This window comes from Anopheles moucheti, chromosome 2 (assembly GCF_943734755.1).
Source record: "Anopheles moucheti chromosome 2, idAnoMoucSN_F20_07, whole genome shotgun sequence".
NCBI lineage: Eukaryota > Metazoa > Arthropoda > Insecta > Diptera > Culicidae > Anopheles > Anopheles moucheti.
In genome coordinates, this window is record NC_069140.1 from 26,814,184 (window position 1) to 26,838,041 (window position 23,858).

Below are 23,858 nucleotides of genomic sequence, written 5' to 3' on the forward strand. Positions count from 1 at the left end.
ATACCAATGCGATAGAACTGTACTTCTTTAGTTTTACTTTCATTCTTAACATTATCCAATTGATACGTATTGCAGCTGTAATAGTATTGAAAAACAAACATTAACACTTAACAATATACATACTACCCAACAAATATTACAAGTTGTTACGGGAACGTAAATAACTTCAGCCCAATTCATGCTCGTTTCAACGCTTCCTTCGATCACTTAAACACCGTATTGATATGGTTCCTGTATACTTGGCAAAACACCGGGAAGACCTTCGGCTGTCCACGTCTGAACGGTATTGTTTGCTGTGAGTAGCAGCAGATGTTGATACTTAGAAAAAAGGGCACTGAAACAAATAACATCAATTTTAGTTAAGCGCAGTTTAGTTGAATACTGTTTTGACCCACGTACCACTTGATCCCGTTCGGTTCGACGTTAATCTCACGTAGAAGTGCAAGATTCCAGCTTGAGTAAAACCGCACAATACCGCTCTCGAGTGCGACTGCGATACAATTCACACCGCAGCCTTCTTTGATCGAAGAGTACGTTATCGCTTGTATCGGACTTTCGACGAACACGTGCTCAATGTATTGCGCATTCACTGTATACAGGCGCAACTGGTCGCGACGATTCGTACCCATCGTGACGTTCACATAGTCCGCATTATAATTTTCCGTCACCTCGAAACTATCGTCGTCCTCTACCAGTGTTGCACTGCTCCATGATTCTGGTCCCCCAAACGAACGACCTCGACTGGCATTGGCAGAGTGTACTAGCACAATATCGCCCAACGTCGGACTGATAGCGATTTGACTGATCATCGAATGCAACATATTGACCGGTCGGGGTATTTCGCGCACGTACATCAAACTGTTCAAATCCCATATGGTAGCGCACCCATCAATCGACACGCTCACAACGATCTTGTACTCCATCGATACACGAATCGCACTGATCGGTGCACGATGTTTGAGCAACTGTATCGGATATGTCCACTCCATCTGATCGTCATCCGATAGCCGTTGTTCGGCCTGTGCTTGTTGCTGCTGTTCGTCCGGATCCATTTCCAACCGACGCCGCAAATTGGCACTCTTCCGATCGATCCATCGCCGGAACGAGCTTGATCGCGATCGTGACATCATCGTTACGGCCGGTTGCATATTCTGATTGAAGAACGAAACACGTCTTCTGCGGGAACGTTGTTGAAACACGACGATGCGCCCGGAACGGTGCCCAAAAAAGATACTCGTACAGTGTGGATCCGTACCGCAGGCCGTGATTGGATCGTAGGCAAAGCTACTACTACCGTAAAACATTTCTCTCGACCGTTCTGTTGGGCCACTATCCTGGAGCAACCGTATCCTTAACCGATCATCCGTTTCACCCCAGCTGATGGTATACTGCTTTTTTGCTCCTGTTCCCTGTATTGTCGCACAAAAGACATTCATCTTTTCTGGCAAGACGTATACCTTTTGTCCATCCAGTGTAACTAATGAAGCCGGTTGTAGTGTGCCTCTCTCTACTCCCAACAATTCCTTCGATAGCTTTTCCCACACGTCAACGAGCTTTGGATCGGCCAGTATGGGACTGCCACAGTACAATCCCCACCGCAGTCCAACGACAGTTTCCAACACTTTGGGAGGATTCGCTAGCAGCGGATTCATTGCCGGCGGAGGATGAGCCGTGTCAAATAGACGACGCGGCATCTGTCCGTACGTTTTAACCATCGTTTCGAGAGCGAGCTTCATGACCGGATCGTCAATATCGGCCGCCGTAAAATCACAGTACGTCGCCGGATGGAACACGTTGATAGCATCTATCGCTGCCTGGCCCGTCTGCTTGTACCCGAAGATTAAATCAATCCAATGGCTGAGCTGTCGGCGCACAATGTTTGCCTCCAGTGCCTGCCGATGTATCAGCACGAACAAACGTGCCGACCCGTTGCACCATGCGGGCAGCTCGACGTGATTTACCGGTTCTCCCGACTGTCTTGTGCCAAAATCGAAACCTTCCTGATTTTCGAGGAACTCGGGGAAGGTGAAAAATTCCGGTATCAGCTCTTTCACATCCGTCGGCGAATCCTTGCTCGCCAGATTCCACGTCGTTTGCAGCGAATGAAATGTTCGATCCGGTATGTCGAAGCTATCGTCTTGATACTGAAGAAACAGGGATGTAAACGGCAGGACACGCACCAAAAAGTGAAGCACCGTGCCGGAATTGGAGTAGTGTGAACTGTAATGGTACGGTTGAATCTTTCGTCGTCCACCATCGGGATCGCCACTCTCCGCCTGGCGTAAGTGGTTGTAGTTGTTGATGTAATGTTTTTCCAACTCACGATGCTGAACCGCGATAGGCTTCTCCAGTAGACGGAAACTTCGTTCGGCCAGAAGATCGAGCGTCCTAGTGTCATAGTTAGCCAGTACCCAGGGAAACACGGGATACTGCATGAGATCGTGGTACGTTCGGCCGGAGATTTGATTTAGCAGCATCAGGTACTCCCAGTTCGAGAGCGCACCTTCGCGCCACTGCTGTGTGTGTTGGTCCAACTCTTGCCGACCACACCGTACCACAAGATCGTGGAAAAATCCTTCAAATGTATCTCTTTCGCTTGGGTCGCGCTCGAACACAATGAACAGTGACTTTCCGCACTTGAGAAACACCTCCACCGCAGATTCTTGATGCTCGAAACGCTTCGTCCATATCTTGGTAATGTCGTGCAAGTCGTATATCTCTAGCTCACCGGCTTCGTACGGTTTCAGCACCAATTCTGTGCTCGTTATTATACACTCACACTCCAGCTCACGGCTGGGGGAACTTTTGCGCACGGTGAACGTGTACAGTACCTGATCCTCGACCGAATACTCATGACGGAAGTCGTTCGAGAAAAGATACGCCAGCAAGGGTTTGCGTTCACGTTCATTTTCTTGTTCATCTCTATTTTCCGGCATTGATTCCTTTAGCAAAAATCGACGATCGATAGTCATCTGGCAGCGGCGCATTCGTTTCAACGCCATATCCGGCCCGAATGTGTCGTCCAGCTCCCAAGAGTTCGGGTAATGCCGGGCAGCGTACCACGGTGCATCTTCGTGCGTCATCCGTCCTACCAACTGGTGCCATTGGTCGTAAAATCGATAATCGTTATCTTTCCGAAGCTGTATAATCAGCTCCTTACGCAGCCGATTCTGCTTCTCGACGCTATTGCGTGTTATTTGCATAGCCGCTACCGTACACGAGTAGATTAGCTTCTCTTGCCGTGCGATCGATTTCATTATCGTTTGCTCTTGATCATTCATACTGATCGCTCGCAAATATTCGAAATCTTTTAACGTCTGCGTCAAGTTCCAGCTGGCACCGTGCGCCAAACCGCCATCAATGGTTTGATAGAACGTATTTACCAGTCGCAAATCTTCCAGCGGGATGTGCTTTTGATTAAGCAGCAGTATGCTCTGGACAAACACCTTCAACATTTTCACGTCACAGATCGCCGACAGATGGTTGCCACCACTCTCCAGATAGTGTCCCAGCTGTCGGATGGTGTAGATTTTCAGCCGAATCGTACGTTTTGGCAAAAGGCACCAAAGGATAATATTTCCACCACGCGGATTACCATTCAATGTACGATTCATCAAGTGCCGAACGAGAGCCATTTCTGCATCGGAGAGATCGCTTTCGGGATCACTGTTGGTGACGAATTGTATTGCCTTATCGTGCAGTCGGTTGAAACGTGTCTTTATTTCAGCTTTCGAGAGATTACATCCTACCAGCTCGACGGTGAAAGCTAATGAAAGACAATCAATGATTATTTAATTATAATTCATAAGCAGGAACAAACATCTTCTTACAAAACGATACTTACAAGTATTCTTGTTGCCAATGATTGACTGCTTTGGTCGAAAGATAAATATTTGGAGCACATTGCGTAGTAATGCTGCATGAAGATCACGTACCGCTTTCGTAACACGTTCGTTTTTGTGCTTTTGCGCAACCGTTAACCCGTTTAATAAATCCCAAAAAGGCTGCAAATAGAAAAATGGTTCATTAAAAACAAACTATCGATCGTTTGAATGTTTCAAGGATCAAACACACTTACATTAGCGACATTGCTCAATATCATTAGATGCGAAAAGCTGGTCAAAAACTCAACCAAGTAGGTTCGGCTTTCCTCTTGGACGAGTTCTTCCTTTTCGTTCATCTTGGCAGCCGTTTTGACCAGTGCCCACACGAGCCCGTTATCGATCATATGCTGACCGGCACGGCGACGATGCTTCGTACAGATGTACTCAATCACGTGCAGCACACTGCGAAACAGCGTTGGATCGACGTGTGCCTGTATGAGGATCGCTATTAACACGTTCAGACCATTTTCGCGCACCACTTCCACCGAACCTTCGTGCAATAACGTCGCCAACGGATGATCTTCGCCTCGATCCATCGCTAGCGGTGTGTGCGATTTCGTGATCCACCGATAGCAGCTACCGAGCAGCTCTGCATTGACACTGTGCGTCCCGATCTGATTAGCCAGATGGTACCAAAACACCTTCGACTGTTCTTCGCTGTACTGCTGCAATAACACACCGCCACCAGATTGACCCAAGGCATTCCCATTAGGGCTACTACCACCCATCCTGGCACTATCAATCCGATCATCAATTACCGCCACCAAATTGAGCAGCATGGTGCGAATGCGAATGTTACCATTATTCGCCAGGATGAGCATCGTTTCGAGGATTCGGTTTTCGCCACTCAAGAACTTACACGCATCCCGGTCGGGCAGAATGAGCAGAAAGTCGCACATGATGCGCAGGAAACTTTCCTGCAAAAAGTCATTCCCGGTGGCGAAATAGTTTTGCTCGAAAAATTTGTACCGAATCGTGGCGGACGTTGCGGACGATGACGAGGAGGTTGGGGCGCTTTGTGATTGATTTTGATGCTGCCCACTGATCCGGTTTAGATCATTCCGTGGGCATGCTCTCGGTGATCCGCTGGCGGCAATCCTTGGTGATCCGATTTGTTTCTTTCTGCTGCCGGAGGTTGCTCTTATATTGGGTGAGCTTTTCAATCGTCTTAACTTTCGCTTTCCGTTTCCACGTTTGTCGATACTGTCGAGCAAACTTTTACGCCTCAGCTTACCTTCGGCAATGGCAATGTTAAGCTTTTCGTAGTATTCCTCACTACCCGCACCACCATCAGGAGAGTTAAGTTTGGGACTTTTCGGTGCATTCGCTACTGGACTGCGATGCTTCTCATCGGTCGACACCGTCGTCCCAGTGCTGCTGTTCGGATTCGTCGAAGCGGTCTGGCTGGCATCTATAATGAAGCTCGTTGTTGCTGAGTCGAGCGAACTGCTTCCACCGATCGTAAGTGGTATGATTTTGCGTAGCTGCGACTGTGGCCGAAGACGACGATCTCTTAGCTGCATCTTAGGCGTTGTTGGTCCACTGCTAGCGCCACTACTGCTCGTAACCGTCCGGTCACTGCGTTTCCCACCACCCCCGAACTGATTCGGGCTAATGTTGAAGTAAAACTTTTGACGATCATGCGTCACGTAGCTATCGGTGGGCTTGTGCATCAGCAGCAACAGCTCCATGATTTCATTCAACAGTGCCACCTTTGGCGGTGTGGAAGACAGGATCGCTATCAGCGAAACGAGCAAATCCGCTGCTTTGCGTGAGATTTTTACCGTTTTTGCCGGAATAACGAAGTTTACGCGACAAAAATCGATCAGGGCCGACACGAGCGAAGCGTCCTGCAAGCGCTGGCAGTTGTACATCATGCCCGGGTGTTTATCGCGTGTGGCAGCAGCCAGCGCGGATAGCAGAAGATCGAGCACTTCCTCCGACTGATCGATCCAGATTTGAAAGTTTTCCAACAGGAACGTTATCATGCCAGGGTAGCGAATGCGGGCAGATGAAGTTGCCAGTACGCGGTAGTGATCGCCACGCTTTGCCACGATTGGTTGGTCAAATGCCAACTCCAACAGTGCCGTCAGCAGTGCAATATCTTTGTGGCACTTTTTGCTCTTCAGCACCACTCCGATCAGTTCGAGATAGTTACACTGTACGAATTCGTTGAAGAAATCTTGATTAGAATGGGCGACGCGTAGCAGCAACTTGAGCGCGGCAACGTGTAGAGCCGGTGTATCGCTTATCTCTACCACACGGGCGAAGTACACGAGCATCACGGAAATACCGCCAGCGATCAGTAACGATCGCTGCAGGGATTCAATCTCCATCGCTTTTATATTGCCGGCATACGACATGAGACCAAGGTTCTGATGGCGTCCCACAAACGAATCCATTTTGTTGGGAGTGAAGTACCCGACGTGAGTCCGCTCCAGGAGTTGCAGCGAACCAACCATGCGTAGATCGTTAACGGACAGTTTGGATAAGTTTAGCGTGCCATAATTAGGAATCATGTAACCGGTGGCGAACGCTACAAAGCTCGTAACATTTGGCCCGATTGCGTACAGATTTGCCAACACGGCTTCGTCCGTAATGCATCGGCTGAACAGGTGAACACCTGCAAACCCATACCCGACCGAACATTCGTTCAATTCACTGGACCGATGGCCTACGGTGAGCAAGGTTAGGTCCGTATCGATGTGTATCTTGCAGGGATTCGGGAGCGAAAACTGTGCCAACTGCTGCACACCATCATACGTGACCGTAACCTGGACATCATCATCGTTCTGCTGCACGGCGAAGGTTAGCATCGACCAACAACCTTCTGGTACGCACCAATCCTGCCCAACCGTACACTGGCGTAGATTCACATCGATCGTCGCATTGTCTACCCGCTTCGATGGGGTCAACCCGATGCCTTGCTCGATCGAATCCTTCCGTCCCTGTCCGACGGGTAGCTGCTTGAAGCAATACACACATTGAGCACGTGGTGTATCAATCATGAACGTTTGTGATGAAGCATCAGTAATCCCACGCAGTAAATGTTTGTACATCCACAAGTGTTGCATTTCTTTGGCACAATTATCGCAGCACTCCGTTCTGCTGATTGCTTTGCTGAGATACTGTTTCGTGTTGCTGGGTGTTATGAGACAATCCGGCTTACTGTAGCGTACCACCAGTTGACGCTGGGTGTTAAAATATATCGACAACATTTGCTTCTCGCTGCCCACGGACAGTAGGTGCGTAAAGTCGGTTTGCTGACGATCCGTGAGCTGTGTCACCCGAACCCAAGCCGACACGGTAAATCCGTTCCCGTGCCAAGGATAAAAGTTTGCATAATTCATTGGTACGATTGTGGATGCATCGGTGAAGCCGCTGTGTACATTGAAACACAAATGATGCTCCCGCAGGAAGGTAATTTTCTTGGCCAACAGTACATCGCTTGAGGAAGTAAATGTGCGATCAGCGTGCAGCACTGGGAATTGCACACACTGATAGCATTCCACACCGGAACCGGCTTCGAACAGATTCGTTAGCTTGGTAAGAATCAATTGAACCGGGGGATCTTTATGGCTCAACAGTTGCATGAACTTGATCAACACCTCAGGGACGTCCAGATCTACGATCAAATCAACGATGGCCGCCTGAAGTTCCTTTAGCCGTCCGTCACTTGTTTGCAGCACCGTTGCAAACCCACGGATGAGATACAGCGAACCTCCGAGATGGTTGCGTATGATGTTTAGCTTCACGACCATCTGTGCCAGTATGGGGCACCAGTGTTCGGGACGCTCCACACAGCGGCCCGAAAGTTCTACCAGAATCTCCGTCACGATCGTGCAGATTTGTTCGTTCGCCAAACGGTTTGTGGTGCACAGTTTCATTCCGCCAACTGTGTCTTTCCTTGTGCTGAGTTCTGTTGGACAGTAATGGTCGATTTCAACATCTCCTTCGTACCCATCTTCACGTGCCGTTGTATAGGAATCATCCGTCGAGCTTAAATCATCGGTCTCATCGTCATGGTACAGTGGCACCGTTAACAAATCGATCTCATCCTCCTGCAGCGACATTTTGGCGTAATGACTCCTTTCCCGTCCGGAATCGATTTCCTGCCGCATAAAGTTTACTGATTGGGTTGATTCTTTGCGCATTTCTGCCACTTTTAGTAGCGCGTGTAGCACATTGATAACATTGTTAGCCGTGTTGGGACAGTCCCAGTCCTTCGTAGCACAGTTCAACAATAGTTTTTTTAATTCGATTAACGCAACCTGCATCGTGTTTGCTGTAAGAAAGACACACAAAAGAAACACTTCATCAGTGCAAAAGTTCAACAGTTATTACTTGATGTATGAAGCAATCTTTACAATTTAACTCTGTCCTCTCGTTGAATCGAATGAATGAGAGTCTTTCAACCGAAGGGCAAAGCAAATGTACAAACGGCTGTGAGCGTTTTCTTATTAAGTTCATGTGTGTGTGCGTAGAGGGCTTTTTCAGTTATAAGGTTTCACCGACGATATGAACGTTCAAAGATTTCCACACAACGCCGTACATCATATGAATGCCACAAAGAAACGAACATGGCCCTGCGTAGTACATTCAATTGAAACACAACCAGATCGAATTCCATTCGATTCACCTCTTCCCCCTCCACCCTGTCGTTACCATCGCCCTCTTGTACACCTTACATCTAGCAAAACTTACCAAACTCCGGTTTTAGGCTTTCACATTCATCAGCACAATCGGTTAAGCCATTCGTAAGCAGCTGCATCGAGGCCATTATGGTTTCGAGTAGGTTTGTTAACTTTTTCTTAATAATTGAATTTCCTGGATCTGTTAGCAGCTTTCTTGCCTCCAGTGGCAAAGCCATTAGGCGTCGTTCGATTGCCATTGAGTCACGCTGGCCGGAGTCCGCACCGCCAAGAATATCTTCCATCAGCTGGCTAAGGATCTGGCGTATGTTGAACAGCTCCGATAGGGACCATTTCTTTTCCAGTTTGCTGGTGACACTAGCTGATTGACCGGCTGGGGACAAAAATTCCCTTTGGAATTCGTCATTGATCGTGGCAAGTTGCAGTTCACGCAAGAAAGAATAATCGTCTTCCTCTTCCATCCAACCGCTAGTCGGTGTAGTGCGTTCCGCACCTACTCGATGTATGTTGTTTAAATCTCCGGTAGCACTGTAGTGCAGGCTTGCGCTAGACAACGAACCGTCCAAAAGTTGATCATTGAAATGAAAGATATTAAGTACGCTTTTACGTTCCGGTTCGAATAGAAAGTTTTGAATATTTTCAGTGTCGTTCGAAGTGAATGGAGAAGGTGGTTCGGTGACTAATGCTTCCGGTTCATGCGAAGTAATAGAGCTACTGTGGAAAAGACAGATGCTAGCAAGGTTGTGCACTAGCTCCAGGCAGTTCTTGACTCCAGTTACCCCATCGTATCGTTGCAAGAATTGCTTTCGGAAACGTTCACTTTCCTTCAGCAACTGACGAACTGTTTTCCAGTGCTCCAGATGTAATTGGAGCATCGTTTCTAGTGGAATTGTACATCGTTGCCTAGTTGTTGTCACAGTTTTACTAATAGGTTTAAGCGAAATGCCTACCTTACTGTCGGAAATCATTGCAAAAAGGCTTCCCATACAGCTGATCTGTTCATCCAAGTGATCGAAAAGCATTTCGACCAATTTCTTCACAAACTCCTCGGGTAACGATTCATTCCGAATGCCTGTGGTCATGATCAGGTGCATACTGTGTGCGAACTCGACACGCCCGCTAAGAACACGCAATAGTTCTAGATTTTCCTCTCGGTAAAACAAATTCATTTCCCGTTGCTCCTGTTTCGCGACAACTCGACAGATGATCAACAAACACGCATTAACGATCTCTTTCCAACCATCATCTTCGATGGATGATGCGTGGACGAGCTGCTCCGACTCCGGCCTTTCGATCAAACGATGCAATTCACTGTGCAGCTGCTTTTGTACCAACTCCTGTAGTATAAACGATCGCAACCGGTACGGAATAACGCGTGCAATATCGAGCAGATATCGCAAAAACGTTGGCATGCGCGAACGATTCTCTGTTCGTTTGAACTCACCAAACACCTCCCGGTGGGTGCGACAGAACTGCTCGTAGAACGTATTGGCCGCATGGTCCGATTCGCACGTTTCGCACTGCGATCGGTTGAAAATCGCATGTACGACGGCACGGCTCGCAAAGTTAAGCCGCAACTTCGGTATTAGCTCATCGTTCGAAAGCTTCATTAGCACCTCAAGCGTGTGTGCGTTCGTGTTGCAACAGCATAGTTGATACACCTTGAAGAAGTTCACCATTAACCGTTGGTCGGTGTGCTTTACTTGGGGGAACAAGTTTAGCAACAGATTCTCCAGTGCACACACATATCCGTGCCGTGCGTCCTGCCGGGAATGATGCAACCGGAACCGGCTTTTGCGCGTTCTTCTGCAGCTGCCTCTAGTAGGTGCAAGGGCATAGATGAAATTTTGCAACATCGTAATCAGTATTTCAATTAACCCAGAAGAGCACGTGTGGATCGTTTGCATCCACGGTAGCACGACACTGTTGTTATTACCGATCGCACCATACCGCGAACCGAGCTGCAGGAAGCTGTACGTATGCTTCACAATGTCGAGATTACTTTCCAGCAGTTTAAATATCGTCAAAAACAGTTGCTCACTAACAACGCTGTCGCAAAAATGCAGAAACGATTGATTTCCCGCGGAAACAATTGTGTAGATGAGATTGTACGTAAACTCGGTCGAAAGCGCATCGAAGCTTTGGTCGCGTAGTTCTTCCTTTAGCAACTGGACCATATCCGTAGCAACTGTGCGCAGGCTGAGATCGTTTGAATCGAGCGTTTGCAGAAAAAACATGTTGTTCAGGCACAGCATCACCAAACCAAGCAGTTTGTGACGTATAACGAACCGATTGTCCATGCTTTCTTCGAAACGTTCCTGGCGTTTTAATTGTTCCAGCGCAACGCGCAAACAGGACACAGTTACGGAGTTCTCATCGATGGTAAGCACATTTTCGTGTACGATCAAACTTTCCAGCAGGTTTAGTACGGTCAGCGTAAACTCGTCTTGCGTAAGTGTTTTCGCTGATTCGCTGATCGGGCTACGGTGCAAGTGCTGTGCCGCCTTGGAATAGTCGACTGTAGAGGCGAATGTGTTAGGACCACTCAGCTGGCGCATAAACGCCGTCGATTGCTGTGCTGATCTGTTCTGTGTGCTGCGCTTAATGCTATCGCGATGCCATTCACTGTTGTAGGTACGCATTTTTAAAACCGTTCGTAGAAACTGCCCGTATCCTTGTGGCAATTGTAACGGCACGATGGTAGGATAGGGTTCCGTGTTCCACTTCGTTGTCGGTAGAATTCGTACCAAAACGGCAGCTATCTCCCGACTATTTGCAATGTCCTACGGATGTAGGAAGAGAACAAACAGCAGTTACATTATTCTAGTCCCTTAACGAGGGGTTACCACACACACTATTATACACCTACTTTGGCACCAATTTTGGAGAGCGTCCTTAGTAACAGACCACCGATTCCATTGAGAAAGAAATCCTTCAACCACTGGCAACGACTTTCGCTGCTATCCTCCGCATGAGCGGGTAATTCAACCTGAAAAGATAATTTCATGAAATGAAGATAAGCACGAGGGTGATAAATAGAATATCACCCTTTAACGCCATCTGTTTCTTCGCTGCAAAAGTGCATTCAGTTTAGGAGTCATTTTTGACATACCTCTTCCTCATTTGAGTTGCTGTCTAGCTTGGAGTTACATTTCTCCGTCTCAGGGGCCACATCGTCATGTGGAGGAACAGTGGAGGAGTTACCATTGGGCGTTCCTTCCGCCCCGGACGTTGCATCAACGCGAGCGTACCGTTTTACGGTGGGATCACAGATTTCGTATATCAACAGCAGTAGCTGCCGTGATAAGGCGGATGAGATGTTCTCGTACCGGCTATGGTGACGATTCGTTGAAACGGAACGCATGCGGATGAAGTACGCATAGAGTGAGAGAGAAAGAAAAAAAAGGCGTAGATTAAAGCTCGCGTGTAGATTAAACAGACAGGGAGAAGGGATCATCCCGACGATTGAATCATCGACCCAGTCAACTTATCTACGAACGTAAAAACATTCATCAGCAACTCCAGCCAAACTGGAATAACTGCTTCCAGGGACGGATGATAAGAGAAAACCGGCTCGACCACATTCGCTTCGGGTATTACTTACTTCCTACGATCGAGATGTAAGCGATCTCCCTCGGTAAGCTGGTTGAATCCTTCGAGGAACTGCTCAATCTCCGCTTTTCGCTAGAACAATCGACGCAGTCAATCAACAATGGATCTAACTACGAAGTGATGCGTATGCTGCGGCATTTCACTTACCTGGTAAATGTCTACCGACGAGTGGCTGTCGTAAATTTGTGCCCATAGCTCACACAACTTGCCGATGACTCGGTCTGCCGTTTCTAGTGCCATCGTGATCGTGAGGGACGCGGTGTATTTACCATACGGTGGGGGTTATATTGCACCTTGCGTGCTTACCTTACCTCAGTATGTTTGCGCGCACAAGGCTTTCACACGACACTACACAAGGTCAATATTTGCGGGGCAGCAGGGCACTACTTTCTTGCAAAATGATCCTCTCATCGAAGGTTCTGTTTGATGCAGATATTACAGATCAAAGGAACCCTTTGCTTAGCTCGAACGATGTTACGTGAAGGGGGTTCGAATTAGACAATCTTTTCTCCGCAGTAAGACGCACTACAATCAACAACAACACCATACATTGGATGGTATCCAACAGCAGTCTGAAAGTTAGCTGGAAATGAACAAACTCAAGGTACGAGCGTAGAACATAAGCGTTTAACCCACACTCCGTACTGCAGCGTAAACCTTCGCGATGTAAACCTGCTCATCGTCGATCTGGTTCTGGCATTGCGGTTGTAATCGGACGACTGTTCCGTAGCCACTTTGGTTGCTTCACTTTAGCGCGCTCGAAACAAAAGATAGGACGCGCACACTGCACCACACTGCCATATTAATTGCGTAGGATTTTGGCTGTCGTCACAAGGCGCAATGTATGTCGAACGCGCCAAGCAGTCGTTGTGTGTGGACTGAGGGAAGCGAATGATTGTGGCCGGGGTGGAGGAGACTTTGTTTTGGTTTCATTTCGTCACACACTTGCTTCATTGCTTTGTATGCGCACACTAGCAAACAATTCGCACCACTACCATCACCGGGTTGTGTGTTTAGCACTAGCACTTGAATTCGCGAAACACTTTTGCAGGGATACCATTCCTTGACTTCAAAATACGTTCGTGAGATCGTTAATTTATATTTTTCGATGTTGTTCCTGCTTGCCTAATGCCTGACAAAATCAGTATTCAATTACAACCAATAGCAGAACAATTAGTACAGCGTTCATTCGATATTTTACCCATACAGGGCATATTTTTCCGCATTTATCGTTTATTAATTCCTTATTTTCTGTTTTCCGTTCGTTTGCTTTATCTTGTCACAAAAAGTAATTAACCTTCTGAAGAAAAAGCTCGCCGAAGACGATGAGGAACCGGAAGGCGAGCGGGAAGAGGAAGAAGAGGAACAGCGGAATGAACCGGCCATGGATCAGTTCGAACGGCGGCTGGCAAGGGAGGAAGAACACCCCAGACCATCGCCCTCGTTGCTAGGGACGAGCGATTCCGAGCCATTCCTGGTGGATAGTGATCCACAGGATCCGGACGATCATGGAACGCTGCCAAAGCGGACAAAGTATCAGCTAACGCAGCGCAGTGCGACAACCACATCCGCGAGCAGCATGATGTCTACGGTCAACCGGAAATCGCACGAGGAAGATGATGCTGCTACCAGAGAGGACCAAGATGGGCAACTGGAAGATTTGTACAATAAGGATACGGAGGAACTTTTACAACAGATGTAAACGTTGTATTTGGAAAAGGGAATTAAGGCATTTTTCTTGAAATGAAACTAGAACGAATTTTAGAATCAGATAGTCCCCCGCCGGGTGATTCGTCAAGGTAGTGCGTCAAAGCGAGAAAACATTTGCATGTAGTTTGTGCATTGGTTCTTTTTAGTTGCAGTCGAAATTTTTAGCATCATAATCTGATGTGTGCCCTGTTTTCTCTCCCTATTTAACACGGAAGGGCGAAAGGTCAGCAAGAAGCATATTAACCTCCCCGACCCCATCCCATCTCAGTTTTCCAGTCTCCAACATCCGGCCTATCTCTCCATTCCCTTGCCCGGTGTTCCGACTGATCCGAAGCCGGATCAATAGTAGTAGCTAAGATACGTTTTACTATCTTTTCCTTTTCGGGAAACAAATTCACTTCAACTTAGACTGTAACTATTTATTATTTTATATTGCCATTTGTGTTAAGCGTCAACAATCACCCACTTTTTTGATAATAAAAAAACGATAATCATCATTTGCGTTTGGAATGGAATGTGTTCAAATCGGAGATTCGCTATGCTTGAGGGAAAGTGATTCATGGGGTTTTAGGGATTATAATTATTATTGACGAATTCAAGCGTTATCAGATTAATGGTAGTCGTGCCGCAAATGCCGCCTTTATTATTACCACTAGCTTAAGAGGCCCGGTTACAGGGCTACGCACGTTAGCTCTGGGTAGAGGGAAGGAGGGAGGAACGGGGGAACTCGAGGGAAGCGCCTGGATGTCCGACCAGTTGGCCATCCGGTTCCTGTTGCCTGGCCATTTGCCCAGTCCGTTCTGTTGCCTGTTCAGTTACCCGGTCCGTTCTGTTTCCTGGCCAGTTACCCGGTTCTTTCTGTTACTCGGTCCATTCTGTTTCCTGGCCAGTTACCCGGTCCGTTCTGTTACCCGTTCCATTGTGTTGCCTGGGCAGTTACACGATCCTTTCTGTTACCCGGTCCATTCTGTTACACGTTCCGTTTTGTTGCCCAGCCATTTGTCCCGACGGTTATGTTGCTTGGCCAGTTGCACGGTCCGTTCTGTTTCCTGGCCGGTTACCCGGTTCGTTCTGTTGCCCAGTCCCTATAGTAGCCTGGCGATTTGTCCCGTTGCCTTGCCGGTAACCCGGTCCGTACTCACCTTAAGCACCGCAAATCCAGCAAACATTGCAAGTGGGCAAAACATTGCCCACAATCGTTATCGAACCCCGTACACCATTATGTAGTGTGATATAAAATAATGTGACATTTTATACTCAACTTTAGTTGTTTTTTAGTGTATAAAAACATGTGCTTTGCGTCCGTACCACATAGTGCTTGCGAACAAAGAGTGTATTAAAATGCATCGCATGAAACACTGATCATATTATGGAACATTAATAATCCTCTCATCAAACGCAGTATCTGGCAAAAAACCTTTCATGAGGATCTTTCGGGACGGAGGAACTCGAGGGAAGCGCCTGGATGTCCGACCGGTTTTTCAGCCGGTTCCTGTTGCCTGGCCATTTGCCCGGTCCGTTCCTGTTGTCCGGTCCGTTCTGTTGCCTGGTCAGTTACCCGGTTCGTTCTGTTTCCTGGCCAGTTACCCGGTCCTTTCTGTTACTCGGTCCATTCTGTTTCCTGGTCCGTTCTGTTACCCGTTCCATCCTGTTGCCTGGGCAGTTACCCGGTCCATTCGGTTACCCGTTCCGTTTTGTTGCCCTGCGATTTGTCCCGACGGTTATGTTGCTTGGCCAGTTGCACGGTCCGTTCTGTTTCCTGGCCGGTTACACGGTCCGTTCATCAAACGCAGTATCTGGCACAACACCGTATCAAAATCAGAAAATAAATGAAAAAGATAGAGCCGAGATGGGCGCATTTTACCATCCACCCACCCACCTTAAGCATCGCAAATGCAAATTAATGATTTTAAATGTAATGAAACGAATGAAAAGCACGATAAATCATCGGCAGCAATCGTTATCGAAGCCCCCGCATCATTATATAAAGTTATATAAAGTATTTTAACTTACTTAAGTTAAGTGATTTTTTTTATTTTAGAAAAACATGCGCCTGGCCCGTAAAACATGGTGCTTACGAACCAAAACAGTATGAAAGTGCTTTATTTTTATTACCAAGAGCAGAATAATCAGTACAGCGTTCATTCGAGATTTTACCCATACAGGGCATATTTTTCCGCATTTACCGTTTATTAATTCCTTATTTTCTGTTTTCCGTTCGTTCGCTTTATCTTGTCACAAAAACTATATTACATGTTTTGCAAGCTTTCTCCAGTTAGTTGCAGCCATACAATAGAAAATTATCAGCTTTCTTAAATAACTAGATTACTAGACTCTCCTAGAGCTGTCCTTCAAAGCCATTTACCATTCTTCACATCCGTTGCGAATTTTGATTTGCGGCTACCGACCGTAAATTACCGTACACCTTGCTGGCTGGCGACCCCAAAATCAGATGGCTGAGGGCTCGTTTGGCATGCTGGATGTACTTGTAGCTGCCCATGACGTGAATTTTTGAGTCCTGCAGTACGATGCGAGTTTTGGTCGTGTTTTCTATCGTGAACTTTGTTCGTCCACCTTTTCCGGCTAGTCGTCCGATCGCACGGCTAAGGTGATCACCCTTGAGTGCCTTCACATCCGTTACATCGAAGCTTTCGATGAACAGATCATCCAATCGGATCAGTGCCAGTGCATCTTCCACCTCGAAACCAAGTGCAAAGGCACGCACAAAGTCAGCCGCCTTCTGCAGGTAGGTTGGGTCTGGCGTTTCAGCAGTTACCTTTATTTCCACCTGCAAAACATAAGCATTACGAGAAGTTTACAGTGTTCAACATTTCCACAATAGAAAAGCCAAAAGTACCTGGCTGAGTTTAACGTTGTATCGTATCATTAACGACAATTGCTCAACAACTGGGGTAAAGATCTTCATCCAATGTTCTTTGAGTGCAGTTTTGCTACGGTGGAAAGGATATTTATTTATTTTAGATACTTTTTCGAAATGAAACCGCTGCAGCTTACCGTGTGCGTGGAATAAACACCTTCCTCATTTCACCAGATTTCCTTGGAGTTTTCGCCTTGCGGCTCTCTGGCAAAGACGAATCTTGTGGAATAGTTTCAACAGTAACATCGACGTCCATGATTGCTTCCACTTTCTAATGAAATTATCACCAAAAAAACGAAAGAATTTAACAAAACACCACTTTCGCTGAAAAAATTGTTTTGCCAAAGAAATGTAAGCACATGCGGTTTGGAAGCTGTCAGTGGTGTTGACAGCTTGTTTTGACAGTTCAATGGCGAAGAAAGAAAGAAAAAAACACCACCCCAAAAAGCTCGCCCATACCACCCCAAAACCAGGATGGACCTGTTTGTTTGATTGCTACAAGTTCAACCAGAGTAAATAGGGAAACGCTAAAGAAGGGCACGCAACGCACAAACGCTGCAGTGAAGAAGGGCAAAGTTGTTAAACAAGAAAGTGGAGGAAAAAACAAGTGCGCGTCGTCCGAACAGTGCATTTGTACCGTTGTACCATCGTCTTCTTGCTTTGGACGGTTTGGCTGGTAAGAAAAAGTTTTGTGAAATGAACTAAAGAATCTCTATGTTGCTGTCATTTTAGAAAATGGCCTATACAAGTCAATTCATGGATTGTTGATAGTTCGGTGGTGATTAATTACGTGTTCTTTTCACTTCTTTCCCATTGATTAGACTTCGAGACTGTACAACATCGTTCAAACATCGTCTTCTCTCTTGTCGCGTCGCGGGCCACAGATGCCAAGAATGGAGCTGGATAACATATTTCTGAACAAGCTTCCGATCGTAGCCGCTACGGGCAGTGAAGGTGGAACGTGGAACCATTACGCATTCATCGAAAGCACCTGGGGCGAGCGGAAGATACTGCTGAAGATTATTGTGTTCAGTCCGCTGTACAATACGCCCCTAAGCTTCCTGTCCGAGATAGACCACGAAGTGCTGCAGCAGACGGCCATACGATTAGAGCGTCCATGGAACGATTTTCTGCACGAAACGAAGCTGGCCCTTTGTACCGAGGGTGGCGCGAACGGTTTTAGCTACGCGGTCGAGGAAAACAATTTTGTGTGGCGTAAGATTGTCGGGCCCGCGTTAACCGTGGCGTACGGTTCGGTTATACTGCTCCGGTCCCAGTGTCTTCTCTCGGATGTGCTGTCGAACTCGATTGGAACCCAAAACCGGCTGCGCAATGACGTGCAGCTGAAAAACAAGGTGCTGCATGAACTGAAGGAAGAGCACGAGGAGCTGCTTGAGTTACAGCGGCAGCAGGAAGAGGACAGTCGGCTGTACGAGATAGAGTTGATAACTAAGTGCATCAGTATACTGAACGAGAAAAAGGAAGTAATTAACCATCTGAAGAAAAAGCTCGCCGAAGACGATGAGGAACCGGAAGGCGAGCGGGAAGAGGAAGAAGAGGAACAGCGGAATGAACCGGCCATGGATCAGTTCGAACGGCGGCTGGCAAGGGAGGAAGAACACCCCAGACCATCGCCCTCGTTGCTAGGGACGAGCGATTCCGAGCCATTCCTGGTGGATAGTGATCCACAGGATCCGGACGATCATGGAACGCTGCCAAAGCGGACAAAGTATCAGCTAACGCAGCGCAGTGCGACAACCACATCCGCGAGCAGCATGATGTCTACGGTCAACCGGAAATCGCACGAGGAAGATGATGCTGCTACCAGAGAGGACCAAGATGGGCAACTGGAAGATTTGTACAATAAGGATACGGAGGAACTTTTACAACAGATGTAAACGTTGTATTTGGAAAAGGGAATTAAGGCATTTTTCTTGAAATGAAACTAGAACGAATTTTAGAATCAGATAGTCCCCCGCCGGGTGATTCGTCAAGGTAGTGCGTCAAAGCGAGAAAACATTTGCATGTAGTTTGTGAATTGTTTCTTTTTAGTTGCAGTCGAAATTTTTAGCATCATAATCTGATGTGTGCCTGTTTTCTCCCCCTATTTAACACGGAAGGGCGAAAGGTCAGCAAGAAGCATATTAACCAGATTTTATATGTCGTAACAGTGTGTCATAGTGCAATGTTTAGGATAAAATCGTGTGCCAATAGTAGGCGGAAAAGTAATAATTTCCATCGTGAAAAATGATGCGAAATACAGCGTAGGTGCATACTTTATTCCGAGATATCATGTTTATGAAACTAAAAACCTCCCCGACCCCATCCCATCTCATTTTTCCAGTCTCCAACATCCGGTCTATCTCTCCATTCCCTTGCCCGGTGTTCCGACTGATCCGAAGCCGGATCAATAGTAGTAGCTAAGATACGTTTTACTATCTTTTCCTTTTCGGGAAACAAATTCACTTCAACTTAGACTGTAACTATTTATTATTTTATATTGCCATTTGTGTTAAGCGTCAACAATCACCCACTTTTTTGATAATAAAAAAACGATAATCATCATTTGCGTTTAAATGGAATGTGTTCAAATCGGAGATTCGCTATGCTTGAGGGAAAGAGATTCAAGGGGTTTTAGGGATTATAATTATTATTGACGAATTCAAGCGTTATCAGATTAATGGTAGTTATGAAAGTCTACAAAATGCCGCCTTTTTTATTTCTCTATTACAGATGTGTTGTATCTACACTGTTTGAGAGTTTATTTAGTTAAACAAAAATTGCTCAACACTTTGTTCCAGCAGTCTGCAACCGATCCACCAGTGCGGAATGCGTGTTGTAGTGTAACATGTGTGTATTATCTCAACGATCAAGGAAAACATATGAACAGTAGTCCCAAAAATGATACATAAGGATAAAGTACAATAAGTACAAGTACAATATTTAAATAGCTATTTTAAAATGAAATAAATAGCAAAAACGAACGCACACAAATTAAGAAAAGATGTTTGTATTATGCCCATACACGTGCGTCAGTCACAAGGATAAGTTCTTTCCGAATTAACAGATTTGCAATGTGCTCGAAGAGCATCTCCAATTTCCACTATTTATTATGTCTCTTTTAGTTTGCTTGTTTTGTTTATGTGTGTTGTGTTTTGTATTGTTTTTGTGGGGTTTGCTATATGCACCTCTTTCGATGAACCGCTACTATCGAATGCTTGAATTGCGTGGATCATGGTTACAGAACTTTCAACTAAATCCCTTATCCCTTGTCCACAGGCCTCCGAAAAATCGAAACAAAAATTATGCAGTAATGCACACAAGCATTTACGCGTTAGCCGTTTTCGATCTTATGATATTTATATTTCTACCTTTCTTTTTTTTACGGACACACACTCTCCTTCGCTCTCTGCACGGACTACCACCGTTTCGTAGGCAAAAAGGCATTGCACCCACGTGTACACAACTACGCACACACGTTCGCGCTTTGCTGCTTCCTTTTTTGTTTTGCGTTACAGGACACGACCATATCGCTCAAGGAGTTATGTTTCCCCACAACAAAAAGGTTGTATGTTGTATTTGATAACTCATATAAAGATATAATTATAATAGTAATAATCTATCCAGCAAAGATGTGTTTGTGTGTGTTTGATACTCGCAGGACACGTGAAAAGGGATCATAAAACCGAAAACATCACGATGCGCATTAGAGACAGACAAAAAAAAATCAACACCTTCAAAAACTGTGATCGAGTTCCTTCCTGCGTATCCTGGCTAGCTGTTTCGTGCCCTATCTGTCGAGCTTCATATTGGAAGGAATCGATTCTGGGTAATAGAATTTGATGTATGTTTTTGAGGATGTGTGTTGGTGATTTTTCTTACTTCAGCAGTTGTTTGCATCCCTTTTTCTGTAGAACTTTTGTTTCCATTGTTTGTGTTTGTGTGTCTATTGTTGTTTAATCATGCTGCTGTTACGGCTGGCATGTAGCTTTTAAAGAGGGGGAAAGGAGCATGGTGGTCGAACGGTTTGAGAGGATGATAATCATAATAATAACTGCTGACCCGAAACGAATCTGGTGTTCAGCAACAGCCCGACTTTGCCTCCACGTTGCGCCCCTTGTCGATCTTTACAGCACTTGGCGGATCTGCGGCACTGGACGGGGGTCCGACACGATTCTTTATTTCGGCCGCCATGGTCATGAATGCCTGCTCTACGTTAGTGGCATTTTTCGCTGAAGTCTCAAGGAACGGAATGCCCAACTGGTTTGCCAATTCCTGCAAACCGTACCATAAACAATATTAACTCTCAAACCAACTTTATATAATGCTGTATAAAGTTTTTCAGATTTTCAATTGGGGTTGTGATCGAGTTGCGAACGATTCTTACCATTGCCGTTGTAGTATCGACACGTTTCTTCGTCTGCAGATCACACTTGTTGCCCACTAGCAGTTTGTTTACGTTGTCGCAAGCGTAGCGTTCGATTTCCTCCAACCATTGCTTTACGTTCTCGAACGAATCGTGATCGGTACAGTCATACACCACGATGATACCATGTGCACCGCGATAGTAGGACGACGTTATCGTGCGGAAGCGTTCCTGACCGGCAGTATCCCACTGAAAGATGGAAAAGGGTTTCGAGATTGTAGGATGATTTCAAACCGATCGATAGTTATCGAACGTCGAACCCAACTCACAATTTGCAATTTGATTGTTTTGCCATCCAGATCTATGGTTCGAATTTTCTGCAAATAAATAAAACATTATTAGTCAACTAATCCAATTTCCGCTTTTCTTGCGGCTTATTGTCACACAAAATACTCACAAAATCTACACCAATTGTGCTGATGTAACTTTCCGTGTATGTATCGTCCTGAAGAATTGAGAATAATTGGTTCATAGTACGTGCTTAATGGGAAAGATTTCATGGCGCCAATTCAATACTTACGGCAAATCTTAACAGCAGGCATGATTTTCCAACACCGGAATCACCAATCAGCAGCAGCTTAAACAAGTAGTCGCTAATGGTGTTTAATACAAAGAAAGAAGCGGAAAGCGGAAATCAAATAAGTAAACCTCCACTAACTTTGATAACGGAATAAAGCAAAAACGCCCCTCCATACTACCAACTTGTAAGCAACATATAATGTTAAGTCAGCTAAACGCAATACAATAAACAACGATCAAGTTGAAAGAAAAGGTGATAAAAGAGGCACCTTCAAAGAAGTTTTCTTTGAACGTGGTAACCACAGCAAGGCAAACAACTGACACGACGTGATCAGTAGTAACGAATAAAATCATGACCCCCTCAGTGATCGATTTAATCGCATCCTCTCGGGTTAATTAATTGCGACGTGACACGTTTGAGTTTTTTTGCCTGGTTTAAAGTTCACTTCCAGTCCTCGTTGCCAGTTGCGACGATCTTACGAAAAAGCATACATTTAGCTAAACACGTTTTGTTTATATCCGTTATAGGCCTTGATCACGCACCGTATTATATTTAAAATACTAAAGCAAGTAAATGACACATTCTTTACTGGGTGCGTATGACTCATTGTTCCGGGAAGCATTAAGGGCGGAGATGTAAAGTCATTCGGTGGTGAACAAAGAACAATAACGTTTTGCTCTGCTTTATCAATATGCTTCAAATGTAAATCACTAGAACGATTTTCCACGATCGCTTTGAGTAATGGCAGAATGGGCGTTATATGTTCTAGATTTCCCCTTTTTTGTTGCTAGCATGACCGTTCCCAGTCTCTACCACCATCGGGTGGATTGAACAGTGTCAAGAACGCATTGTGCACTTGTGTATGTGTGCGTGCGCGAGCGTGTTGTTTACTCCTCACAGCAGCCCATCTCTTTCTATCGTAAGGTTTCACACTCCATGCTTCGAAAAGGTTGCCCCTTTTTCCAGTACAACACCAAACAAATAACATCCTGAGATCCGACTATTGCACAACTCCCAGCCTGGTTTATGCGATTAGGATAACTTTATCCCGGACAGAGTTCCGCTTTTTATCACACAGTGAATTAAAATCGATGAACGAGCGCCATCCACCGTACCCGATTTGCCTTCTCTTTTTCGCCCATTCGCACCTCCGCGGGTGCGGGTGCGGGTGCCGCCGATGGCATTACGATGACGGCGAAAGCTCGACGTCGTCATCGACGTAGGTTGGGTTGCGCGGGGCGGCGATGAGATGGTGGTGGTGTAGTTTAGAAAATGCCCACAGCGGAATATCTTCGTCATCATCGTCCACCGTTTGCGCTTATCGGTGGAGACAGAGGCAGAAAAAAAAATCTCGCAAGCAAACAGAAACGTTCTATGCGTTTTCTTGCACCATCGTTGCCTTGCTATATTCAGATGTACCACCGGGGAATAGTTCTTTGTTTCCTTCTGCTACCGCGACGACTCCTGCCCAACTCAAACAGGGCTGTCCCCAATAGCAGTAGCCGATTGACGCAGTAGCGAGACTCGATGCATTGCAGGAACGATGGGGAGGAACACCTTTTTTTCGAAGTTCCACTCCCCCCTCTCGTATTCATACTTCTAGTGGACACTTACTATTCGGGACTCATGGTCGTTCGTGGAAAATCTGTTTCCTTCACTCAGTTCCTGGGTATGAACGGCACACGGGTACGACGACGGGGCTTTTTTGCTTCGATTTTCTTTCCAGCACACCAAATTAACACGGATCGGAAGTCGCTGACGAATCGGATTCAAGCAACGACCGTTGCACTAGCGATAAACAATGTGGGGGCAATGTGCAGTAAAATAGGTATCACAATTCGGAATTTCACTTTTACGTCCGCCGTTTTTCACGCCACGGGACAGAGAAGACGGAAACCCGGAGCAGATTTTAGATCGGTATGAAAATGTACAACACTTCCAAGTTTTCTGGTTTCTTTCTTCCCTTGCGCGACACTGACACATCATCTTCATCGAAAACGTCATTTTACCGAACAAGGTATAGACATGGACGATGGACACGTCGGGCAAATAGTCGTTTGTTGTGGTTATTGGCCGAAAAATAATTGCATTAATTATGTAAAAATGCAGATTGTATGTAAACGACATTGTCTTGCAATTTATGTCCATTTTTATATAAAAAATGTGTGTTTGACGC

General features: G+C 46.0%; 4 protein-coding genes across 4 annotated transcripts; 1 reads left to right on the forward strand and 3 right to left on the reverse strand.

Annotated features, from left to right (window-relative positions):
- Positions 1-3: 3 nt before the first annotated feature.
- LOC128310175 (lysosomal-trafficking regulator) lies at positions 4-12,411 on the reverse strand. Its single transcript, XM_053046750.1, has 9 exons — positions 12,296-12,411; positions 12,141-12,220; positions 11,649-11,868; positions 11,406-11,525; positions 8,589-11,319; positions 4,079-8,169; positions 3,845-4,004; positions 400-3,766; positions 4-334 (listed from the first exon to the last, which is right to left on the reverse strand). Exons 1-9 carry the CDS (start codon positions 12,386-12,388, stop codon positions 208-210), a joined length of 10,989 nt encoding a protein of 3,662 aa, XP_052902710.1. The 5' UTR covers positions 12,389-12,411; the 3' UTR covers positions 4-207.
- Positions 12,412-15,915: 3,504 nt separating this feature from the next.
- LOC128310179 (RNA-binding protein pno1) lies at positions 15,916-17,112 on the reverse strand. The gene is made up of 3 exons (XM_053046755.1): positions 16,874-17,112; positions 16,716-16,809; positions 15,916-16,646 (listed from the first exon to the last, which is right to left on the reverse strand). Exons 1-3 carry the CDS (start codon positions 16,990-16,992, stop codon positions 16,230-16,232), a joined length of 630 nt encoding a protein of 209 aa, XP_052902715.1. The 5' UTR covers positions 16,993-17,112; the 3' UTR covers positions 15,916-16,229.
- Positions 17,113-17,227: 115 nt separating this feature from the next.
- On the forward strand, positions 17,228-19,295 carry LOC128310178 (uncharacterized). Its single transcript, XM_053046753.1, has 2 exons — positions 17,228-17,412; positions 17,558-19,295. Exon 2 carries the CDS (start codon positions 17,621-17,623, stop codon positions 18,632-18,634), a length of 1,014 nt encoding a protein of 337 aa, XP_052902713.1. The 5' UTR covers positions 17,228-17,412; positions 17,558-17,620; the 3' UTR covers positions 18,635-19,295.
- Positions 19,296-19,828: 533 nt separating this feature from the next.
- On the reverse strand, positions 19,829-23,656 carry LOC128310180 (ras-related protein Rab-1A). Its single transcript, XM_053046756.1, has 6 exons — positions 23,297-23,656; positions 21,683-21,755; positions 21,560-21,607; positions 21,432-21,479; positions 21,124-21,351; positions 19,829-21,011 (listed from the first exon to the last, which is right to left on the reverse strand). The coding sequence occupies exons 1-6, from the start codon at positions 23,308-23,310 to the stop codon at positions 20,817-20,819; spliced, it is 606 nt and encodes a 201-aa protein (XP_052902716.1). The 5' UTR covers positions 23,311-23,656; the 3' UTR covers positions 19,829-20,816.
- Between the last annotated feature and the right edge of the window lie 202 nt (positions 23,657-23,858).